We start from the raw sequence: 11,412 nt of genomic DNA, 5'->3' as shown, positions 1-11,412 counted from the left end.
CTTTCAGGGAAGGTGTGGTAACAAGATAAATAGAAGTAGATGAGGGAATTGAAGGGGTTGTCAAGGGAGGACTTGAGGTGACACAGCATATCGGGCTGTACAGCAGAAGAGAGAATGGGCTGGGTAATAGAGGCAATCAAGTGATGAGAGGTCATCATAAAATTGCAAAGCCAGTTTAGTGGGTTAGGAAGTGAACAACTCAGAGGTTAAGAGGTTGTGACCAGAATAGGCTATGGGATTTTAAGGTTTCATAGGTGAGGTTGTTCTATACCATTATTAGGTCCAGATTGAGCCTTAGAAATATTAGGGGATCAAGTCCTGCATCCTGTTCCTGCTCAGTGGAGATCCTGCTTCTCTCTCCCCCTCTGCCCCTCTCCCCTCCCCCCCACTCATGTGCACACACTCTCTTTCTCAAATAAATAAATAAAATCTTTTTTAAAAAAAGAAGTATTAGGTCAAACCATGTGGAATTGCCAATATTCTCTCTCTCTCTCTTTTTTTTTTTTACTTATAAAAAGGCACTTTTGGGGCACTTGGGTGGCTCAGTCGTTAAATGTCTGCCTTCGGCTCAGGTTATGATCCTGGGATCCTAGGATTGAGCCCCTCACTGGGCTTCTGCTCAGCGGGAAGCCTGCTTCTCCCTCTCATACACTCCCCTGCTTGTGTTCCCTCTCTTGCTGTCTCTCTCTCTGTCAAATAAATAAATCTTAATATATATTGCATTTTATATAATATTACATTACATATATGTTATATGTACATATATATATATATAAAGGCACTTTCATGATTCAGTCCAATAGTTTGCTAAAGTTTAGTGGAGATGGGGTGAAGATTAAAGAATTTTGAGGCTAAGATATTGATGGACTCATTCATATAGATGTTGATACTAGGCAGAGTGATTTTAGGGGGCAAGGGGCAAACATTGTTACCCAGGTGCCCGTCTTAGGTGAGACTGGTAGATGACAGTGAAGAGAACAGATGGAGGATGACATAGATCAGTGATATAGGATAAAGGCTTTATAAAAAAAAAAACCATAAAAAACCAAACATGAGACCATAGGAGTAATGGCCTGGTTTGGAAGTTGCAAAGGGGAGCTTAGAGAATACTTCTCCCTACCCATCCCTGGTACTTGGGTATTGGGAGGAGCAGTCTCTTCTAGAGGAAAGGGAGTCTTCCAATAAGGGTTCAGGCTCAGTTAAGTAACAAAGGCAGAGAGAAGATTCACAGAGGAAACAGAATAAAACTGTGGTTCTAGATGAAAAAGCCTACATAGGACATAGGCCTTTATTTGAAAGTCCCGAGTTACTAATGTTTTAGATATATTCACAAGATTTACCCACTCACTTAAGTGGCTTAGGAGAAACTAAAAAAACTAAGGTTGTTGTGGGGTAGTAATGGCATAAGGCAAAAGTTTTTTTTTTTTTTTTTTTTACCACGTATGACTCCAGATTCATTTTGCAACAAGCTTCTCTACATCCCAGAGTACATAAAAATGTTTTTCTTTGCCATTCTCTACTTTCTTATTTACATGCTAACATTTATCTTTTCTCTGAACTAACACTATACATCCCTATGCAGTTCCTGCCTTTATCCCATGGTACATTCCACTGAGTTTGCCCAAATGGGAAATTAAAATCTCAATGAGTGATTTAGACATTTTCCAAGTGAAACCCATAGCAGACATGTTCTATGGGGCTGAATTGTAGACCTCAGGTCCATTTTTCCACATGGCTCAAGTGAGTGGCCCCTCTGGTCATGCATGTGCCTCAGTTTGGTTTTGTAACTTTCAGAAGACTTCGATTTGACCTTTTGTCCATTTGGTTGGCAGAGTACCTGGATATGTCCTTAATAAGAAATACTGAATTTTAGAACATCAGTGTTTTCCTGGCCTGAGAACTCTCTGCCCGTTCAATTATTATAATAAACTTTCTATAATGGAAGTTTGACATAGAAAATGTGCTGAAGGACAGGCAATCCGTTACTCCAAAATTTATCTTTAGAGCAAACTCAAGAGCTTGACTTTCCCCTGTATAATTGTCTTTCCTAAACAATGCTGGGGTGTCACTCCATTGTAACATCACAGTGAAGTGTGATTATAGTGAAGGATGTTGTGATCAGCACTATGTTAAACTTGCTATTGTGATTATTATATGGATGCCACTGAGGCTGCAGCCCTTAATATCACAGTACCCTAATTTATTAAGGATCCATGGATAAAACTTCACATGGCTCCTCCTGAGCCTCTGGTGTGTTTTTCACTGTAGACTCTGTTAATTTTGTTACTCTGTATGTCTTTCTTCTGCCTGCTTGGAAGCTCAAAATGAAATGTGTGACTGGGCTGTAGCAATTGTACAGAACATTATATTATAAGGCATTGGATGTATTGAACCTTCCTTTTATTTTTAGTACATACTTATTTCACTTCATTTTTAAATTTTAATTTTTTTATTGTGTTTATTAAATGTATCTCTAAGGTACCTGAAATCCTGTTTTGAAATAAGGAAGATCTACATAGAAATAAATTTGGGGCCTATGTAGAAAAATCTCTTATTGAAAATAGTTTATTTTCAGTCAGAGAGCCACCCACATCTTGAACTCATTATGCTAATGAACTGAGAACTTGAAACATCTTTTACAGGAATACTTCTCCTGGGAGGCCCTGCAATTTGTGATTAGTCCCTATGGGGACTGCCATGCTGCTAAGTTTATTTGGCTCGTTTTTTCCTTTTCTTTTCCTTCCCCTTTAATCTGTCACACCTCTCCCACCTTTATTCAGTTCTTCATGTGGTCCTCAAAGTATCTCTTCTGAAGCATTGCTCTGATAAGATCTATCTCTTGATTAAAAAAAAATCCTCAGATATTCTTTATTGCCTACAGGAGAAAGGCCAACTCTTATCTTTTTGTACTCAGGACCTACCATGGGCCTGGAATATAATAGGCAGCTGATGAACATTTGTTGAATGAACTGAATTGTATTACATAAGATAATGCATATAAGGCATTAGTAGAGCATTTAGCACAAAGTACACAAAAAACGTTTATTTCTCAATCACTTCCCCTTCACATCTGGCTTGAACCTACCTTTCCCACCTCATCTCCTACCACTGTGGCTTTAAGCATCACTGACTTGTAATTTCATGCACATAACATACATTTCTATGCCTAAGGAGACTTCATGCTACTGTTTCTTTCTGCAGTGCAATCTCTTCCTGAAATGTATAATCCTTGCAAATTTAGAGAAGAGAATCCTTATTCCTGGTAATGTTGATACAAATAACAAGCCATGCCTTTTGTATTTAAATAGTTTGACCTAGCTGGGCATCTGGCACCTTTCACTTGCAATTACATGTTCTTTTTAATTGGCAAAGCTCCTTAAAAGGAATTAAAACATACTTTCATTTATCAATGCAAGCACCTCTTCTTTAAAAATCATTAATAAATGCCTGTGCGATGATTAAACTTTTGTATTTCAATGATAGTCTTTATACATATGTAGCCAGTTGTTTAGCATTTTATTTCATTATATCGCCCTCTACAGGAAAGTTTAAAATATATTTTGGAGAACTTTATAATCAAAAGAAGGATGGATGATTTATTCATCTCATGAAAACTCAGCCCAAGGCTACTGACAGCTGCAATTCCCCTAGCCACTTCCACATAATTTTTAAGATGTGAAGGCCAGGAATGGTGCTGTTGACATTAATATCAGGGCAAGGAGGAGAAGGAGTAGGTATCTCTGGAGGAGTCTGTGGGGGAATAAACAGAGACACTCCTACAATATTAGAGATTTCTGACTTTAGGTTGGACTTATCAACGGCCTGAACTGCAATGAAGAGATCCGTGCCGTTTTCAAAAGGGATGTTTTCTGGTGTAAACACAAAAACTTCCTTAGAGTTGGCCTCCTTCGGGAAGAGATCAGATGTGTTCACTTGAAGTGATTCATTGAACTTGTCTCTGAGATCAAGAATACTTGCACTTACTCTAATGATATACTTGTGAGCTAAAAAGGAAAAAAAAAAGTTGTGATTGTAATTCTCAAGTGTTAAAGAAGTTTTAAAGTCTATTAGAAACTATATCACCATTCCATAAATTTCCAGTGAATAAATGTAATTGATGGTCCATATTTATTAGTATTCTTTTTACATTCTTATTTGTGTATCTCAACAGAGTGATAAATATAAAACTGGATCCGGGGTGCCTGGGTGGCTCAGCTGGTTAAGCATCCAACTCGATTTCAGCTTAGGTCATGATCTCAGGGTGGTGAGATTGAGCCCCATGTCGGGCTCCACTCTGGGCATAGATCCCGCTTAAGATTCTCTCTCTCCCCCTCCCTCTCCCTCTCTCCCCACCCCTTAACCCGCCCCCACCCTTCCCCTTCATGTGCACGCACATGCTCTCTCTCTCTCTCAAAAAAATAAAATTAAACAAACAAAAAAATAAATAAATAAATGGACAGGCATGACCTAAAGCCTTGGTCTGTATTTCTGTGCATGCATCTGGCTGAGAGAGGAAGCCTTTAAATTACTGCTTAGTGCTTTATTATTTATAGAGGAGTTTTTGGTACCAGTGCTTCTCAAACTTTCATGTGCATACAAAATACCCAGGGATCTTCAAATACAGATTCTTGGTTTGGTAGATCTGGTTGGGGACTGGGGTTCTACATTTCTACCAAGCATTCACGTGATGCCCATGCTGCAATCTGAAGACTATACTTTGGGACAAAAATCTAGTAGGACCTGAGGTTTCTTCCAAAGGTCAGCTCTGCTCCATAGATATCTATGCTCTATTCCCAATCCTTTCCAGGAGTCATTGCTAAAAATGGGGTTTATTAAAGGACAGCTTGGCAAGATTTCAAAAAAACCTAGATTGCCTGTTACTGGTTGAAACCTCTTAAAACTTCAAGTGGGCCAGTTTTTCAGGTTCTAAACCTCTCCTATTTAAAAACCCTAACCTTTTATTTCAGAGGACATTCAAGATCCCTCTTGGCTTCTGCCTTCCCCATGCACCACAACATGCCTGCCTGCCTGCCTCACCTCCTTCTGCACCTCTGTTGGCTGGTAAACTCCTTTACAGGGGCCACACCACATTCAGCTTACCTCTTCCGTGATCATAATCATCCCCAGGAGCTGTCCAAGTCAGATTTATAAATTTGTCCCCATGGATTTTTGCCTTAAGGTCAGTGATTTGACAAGGTGGGAAGAGATCAGGTATGGGAGCCTGTGGGACACCAGAGGCCACAAATGAACCTCCCAGGGATGCTCTGCTGAAACACACTTGGTTGCCTTGAAGATCATTCTTACTGATTTCGGGTCTTGGTGGATTCCATTTTATTTCACCTGCATCACATCACATCACATCACATCACATCACATCACATCACATCACATTACATTATGTTACATTATATTACCTTGCATTGCATTACATTACATTACATTTCATTTCATTTCATTACATTGTAAGCAACTATATGACTATACTTCATTTTGTTATCAGATTGACCTCTTCCTACTCTCACCTTTGCCTTCTCTCCTCCCACACACAAAATTAATTTTAATTATTTGGTGTAAAGATCCCAAATCAGGTTGCATCAGAGGAAAAAAAGCAAAGAGAGAATCACAGTTTTTTATCTTACAGATATTTTCTGGATGTTTTATGGAATAACAATTCTCATAATTTATTTTCGTGACATTTGTCCTGGAATTGTTTCTCTTCCCATCTTTTTGCCTATCCTGATTTTATTCTTCTTAGATCAGCTTAAATCCTACCTCTGTTTTAAGCCTTCTTAGACAGCCTCAAGAAATCTCTTTCACCTAGATAATACTGTTGGTTTTATTATTTTTCCTATGTATTTGGTAATTAATCATCTGGACCATCAAGAATTACCTTGATTATTCCTTCCATGTATTTTTCCCCTCTTTCTCTATGTTTGTGTTTTATCTTTCTTATTAGATTGCAGCTTCTCATAAACTGTTTTGTGTTAGAGGTTCTAAAATTTTATGCTTTTGGAAGACTTCTGATTTTCTCATTGAATGCATAGGAACTTAGTGCTTGTAGCAATCTCAATTTTCTTCACATTCTTGCTGAAAGGTTGTATAAAAGTAATCCTGGAATTCAAAAAATACCCTGGCCTGCTCAATCAGTAGGGTTCTCCGACTCTAATTTCAATAAAAATATTCCATAATACCCTAATATGGCATTACACAGAATTTACTCTCTCATAAACTCTACTTCTTTAGCCTTTAAAATTTTTGTCTGTAAAGACAGATTGATCTTCATACCCATCAATCTGGTCTAGGGCAAAGATAAAGTAGATACTGTAGCGGGTTCAGAGTTAGTATTCAATTCACCAATAGAGACCATCTCTCTTGGTATTCAGGCTCATCAAGGGATAGAGGGGAAAAACATGGCTCTCTAATGCCAAGCCAGGTCCTATCATGGTTAGTCCTATCACAGTTAGACCAAAAGCCTCTCTAGCCTCTGTTTCTCTGTCTGCAAAATGGGATGATTAGAAGAATGTAATGTCCTAATGTGAGTAAAACACTGCACATTCGGCTAAATATGGCCACTAAGCCAAGAAGGCTAAACTCCTGCCTTTTTCCCCTAACTCAGAAAGAAGAACAAATGAAAATAAACTTAGCTGAAATACGTGAAAGAGCTTTGGAAGCAATGTCTTTAAAGCATTTTTTTTCCTGTGATCGCCTTTGCATGAAACACCACATGTCCTAGAATCCTCCTTTTACTGAGCACACACCCAAGTAAATAGGACAGTGGGAAGCTTCTTGGCGGAGCTGTTCTTACAATACACCAGGCGCTAGGAAAAGACCTACCCAAGACAGTAGAGATTGATGGAAAACAAGTCCTGGAACCCATCAGGACTAGTCTTGGTCCCAATTCCAACTCTAATCCAGGGTAAGTGTTTATGACCAAGAGTGGTATAGGACTGCCTATTTCTTGGAGCACAATTTTCCCACATGCTTACATGAGGGCTCAGTGTACTGGCTGGTATTAGGTTCATCTACTATTTTCCCTGGTCTGAGCAAGAGAAAGGAGACAGTGGGGCTTGTGATACTGATGTATATAATAAGCCCTAAATTCCCTTATTCTATGGAAATGCCACTATCAGTGGAAAGAGCTTTATTACAAAATATTTTAAAATTTATTTGAAAATAATAGCAAACATTTATTGAACATTACTATTTACCAGCAACAGCTTATTAGATGTATTTTCTTGTTAATTCCTCATAACTACCTTATTAGGTAGTTACTATTATTATTCCTATTTTACAGCTGAGGAAAGTGAAGCACAAAGAGATTACCTTCGGTAGAGGGCTGGAATGTGAACCCAGGCAGTAGAAAGCTACTTTCAATCTATTGGTTTTCAACTGAGGGTTATTTTGCCTCCTAGAGGACAGTGGATGATGTCTGGAGACATTTTTGATTGTCATAACTGTGGGGGATGCTTCTGATAACTAGTGAGTAGAGGCCAGGAATGCTGCTAAACATCCTACAATGCACAGGACAGCCCCCACAACAAAGAATTATGTGGCCCAAAATGTCAGTAGTGTTCAGACAGAGAAACCCTGATATTAAATCACACCATTCTCCCCACAGGCTTATTGGTTTTCTCTTGATCCTAAACCTTTTACTCAAGCCAGGTGTGTTATTACAGATTACTTACCATTCTCAATCCAGCCAGGCATGTACATGGCTCCATTCTGCTGGGGTGTCACCCTCTGGCTGGCTGCATTTATTCCTCCCAGAGCCCACACTTTCACACTGTATCTACCATTTGTATCATAAGCCATAAAATACCTTGAATAGATACCATCATCCTTAGTAGCATCAGCACCTTGACAGGAAAATGAAAGAATTAATGAATATCTGAAAGGCAGATGGGCATTTGTATATTTCTACCTCATATATGGGTTAAAAATTTTCAAAGCAAAGATAATCTTGTGCTATCTCCAAGATAGTTTAGGATTTGATTGTGTTAAAGATGAAATCTACTTTTTCTCTTATGTGCACATGCACACGTGTGTATATGTCTCTGTGTGTGTTTAGCTTCATATGTGTATATTTTGTCTTCCTGAATTGTTGTCTTTCTTTTTGAAATCAGAGGTCATGCCATGTGTCTGCTACATCCAACATAGCGCAAGGTAACTATTCGTTAAGTATCTGTTGAACTGAGTTGAATTGTTGTACATTACTATGGAGAAAAAATGTTATATGATTTTTTTTTAAAACTTATGACTTCTCACCAGGGTAGATTTGGGTAGGAAATTCATTTACAGAATTTGTTCTAATAAAGTTACTTGCATCAGAGTAAACAGTCATGTTCCTTCTAAAAAGAAATGTAGAATTCTCTTTCTCTCGCTCCCTGTTAGATTTATTTAAAAAATATGGGCAGGATTTTCATTTTGGGGGCAAGATAATACAGAGTCTGCATACATATAGCAGGCATATATAATTGCATTTGAATTTATCTCTGCTGCTTTCTAAATGTGAAAGCCTCAGTTTCTTCATCTGTAATGTGGGGATAACAATATCTCAAAAGTGTGTGGTAAAGATAAAAATGAAGATAACATAAGATAGCTATTAATTTTCCTCCTTCCCTTTTTGGGGAGTGTGGAATACCCTCTGACAACTCCCTGGAGTGTCTGAGTGTATTGAACTTGAGCCACTAATGTGTTTGGTCTTTGCAGAAGCTAAAGGTAGGCCCTTATTCATGTTTTTCAACATTTTAAAATATAGGAATTGGGGGGAAGCAGGGAACTCTCCCAGCCAGACCCCCAGTAGTGGACTCCCTGCTTCTAACGTCCTCACCAGATCATGCCCTCCTTCTATTCCTTGGTTGCTTTTTGGAAAAGAAAGATGTGTTTTCCAATTTTTTGAATGGTTACCTGCTCCATTGTCCAATAATTCCAGGGTAACTGTTTTACCATTCACTGATTCTATTACAGCTGTGACAGTGGCCCTGAGGATTGGTGAGGATCCTTGATGAATCTTTGCATAAACTGCCATAGGGCTAGGGAATTTGCCTGTGTCTTTGTTCATTTTAGAGGTCACTGTAATTGGAGGCAAAGTAGCACTTGAAGCACGGGAGGTGACAGTCAGAGTCAGGGTTTGTGAGCTTGCTTGCAGACTGTAACTCCAAGTGCCAACCTGACCAAAACAAATGGAGACATTTCCAATTAATAACTGTAGGTGAGACAGACCTGACTTTAATACCATCTATAGGAAGGGCTTATCTGATACAAGTATGTTACAAGCATATCTAAGAAGATCTCTTATATTCTGTCAGCCAAGGGAAATTTTGGTACATTTGGATTAACTACATGGTTCTTACTGTCAGGAAAATCCTAGTTGGGGAAAATGAGGTGAGGAAGCTGTGTCCTTATTATTTCCTTGGTTTCTAAAAAGCAGTATCAAATCAATGGGTTCCAGAGGTAGAGGAAATGTTTTTCATGATCCCGTAGTTTCAAGGACCATTTTGCATCTTGACTTCTATGTAATTTGAAAGGTCTCCCTTTAGTACCTGGAGAAAATATCACCAATTTCCTTTCCCTTGATTTGCAGTCATACTAATGAGATAGAGACTTGGATGGAGAATTTTCCTTGTTCTTTCTTTCATTCAATACTAACTCTCCTTTTAGCAACTACCCACATTTAAAAAGCTATGATTATTTTGTAAAAACTTTAATTTATCTTGTCAAATTGTGGGAAAGATAAAACCTGAGCCCATACCTTGGCAGTGCCTGGGATTTGGAGGTAGGCCATTTTGGTGTTTGTGTCCACTACAAATCCATCTTGTTTCTTTCCACTAGGATCGTGGAGAAGGATTTGGGGATGCTGTGTTGTCCAAGTGATGAGAAATAAAGTGTCATTTCCCACAGTGCTGTCCACAAGCACTGTACCATTCATCCACTGATTGTTCTGGAGCATTAAGCCTCTACTCTCAAGCTGTGAAGAAAAACAACTCTTTACATTCTGGAGAATACAGTCCCCATCACACAGTCTCTTCCATTCTGCCTCCAATTCTCAGTTGCCCCATTAAAAGCCTTCAGTGATGCCTGAGTCCTTGGTTTGGTATTTAGGTCTTATCATTATCCAGTTCTAAATTACCTTTCTTCCAGCCTTAGCTTCCACAATGTTTATTTCTACACCCAAACGAGACCACTTCCCCAAATGACAGTCATGAATCCCTGGCTCTGACTTTATCATACTCTCTGCTTTTCCTGAAAGTCTATACAGTCATCTCCATTTGTCTAAGCCTTACCAATCCTTCAATATTCGGTTCAAATGACACTTTCTCTATTGTCCATCTCACTTACTGACTGAGAATAATCTCTCCCTCCTGTGAGTTCCCACAGAATCGTGATTCTGTCACTCCTTTGATATTCTCACAGTGTGTTTTGCTTTATACCTAGTAGTGTTTATACCTCATCCTGTTTACTAGACTATAAACTCTTAAGGGGTCTGACTGGGACTTTTTGCAAATAACCAATGCTGGGTCAAGTGTTATTGTAGTCCCTGTGAAAATAAATGAAGTAAGTCAAGGACTAAGGCTGATTTGTTGTTTGGAGCAGAATGAAGGAGTGGTTAGAGCAGGGACTGAGATGGGGAAGGGTTAACAGGACTTTTACAGAGAATGTGACCATGAGGATTGTCTCCTTGGTAATTATTTCTTGTCCTTAAACTGATATCTAAGAGAAGATAGGGTGGCTGGGTCATAGAATCAGATTTTCTAATTTCACAGGTAGATTTGATCTTGGATGTGGAACAAGTGGAGGGCTCTTATATCTGATTCTTAAGGCGGGTGGGTCAATGAGTTCTGCTCATTTCTGTCTCTCACTGTTAGGCCTCTTAAATACAAAAGTAATGGGCAGAAACTGCCTGACTGTGAACTTGTCCTTTCATCAGTTTAATCACTTTTTTTTCAGACACATTCCTCCAATTTCCAGACTGGACTCTTGAGTTTAATTTTCTAAATCTGAGCTAGGGTAAACCAAATGAGTAAAATTGCTGTCTTCTTTGATTGATTAAATGCTAAACAGGTAGATCAGAAAACGTGTTGTTTCCAAATCTGTCATTATTTTGCTTTGACATGACATTGTTCTTTTATTTTCAGCCAAACTTTCACAATAAAGTTATCACAATAAAAATCATAATTCACACAGATGTGAGTTCTGATTGTTTACTCTCTAGCTTAAAAATTCATATGAGTAGCTTTTGAAACTTCAAGAAGAACATTTAAAATACATTTGTCCTTTTCTTAATGAATAGTCCCAAGATTTTTGAAAGAAAGTTTGGTTTTCTTGAAATTTTAGAACCAGAAGAGCCCGTGGATGTTTTTTGGTTCCTATCTGGCTGAGAAACCAAGGCCCAGAAAGGTGAAGTTCTTAACC

The 11,412-nt window shown here is 38.6% G+C and overlaps 1 protein-coding gene across 1 annotated transcript in view; it reads right to left on the bottom strand.

Moving 5' to 3' along the window:
* Positions 1-3,499: 3,499 nt before the first annotated feature.
* Positions 3,500-11,412, bottom strand: part of CLCA1 (chloride channel accessory 1) — a 30,061-nt gene continuing 22,148 nt past the window's right edge. Inside the window, exons 10-14 of the mRNA XM_027608295.2 lie at positions 9,752-9,967; positions 8,908-9,169; positions 7,686-7,856; positions 5,101-5,340; positions 3,500-4,004 (exon numbers count right to left, since the gene is read on the bottom strand). Of these exons, the coding sequence (XP_027464096.1) occupies positions 3,616-4,004; positions 5,101-5,340; positions 7,686-7,856; positions 8,908-9,169; positions 9,752-9,967 (1,278 nt within the window). The 3' untranslated portion in view covers positions 3,500-3,615. The remainder of the gene's footprint in view (positions 4,005-5,100; positions 5,341-7,685; positions 7,857-8,907; positions 9,170-9,751; positions 9,968-11,412) is intronic.

The sequence above is a fragment of the Zalophus californianus genome, chromosome 4 (assembly GCF_009762305.2).
Source record: "Zalophus californianus isolate mZalCal1 chromosome 4, mZalCal1.pri.v2, whole genome shotgun sequence".
NCBI classification, from domain to species: domain Eukaryota; kingdom Metazoa; phylum Chordata; class Mammalia; order Carnivora; family Otariidae; genus Zalophus; species Zalophus californianus.
Note: the sequence above shows the minus strand (reverse complement) of the source record. Positions and strands in the feature narration are given on the sequence as shown.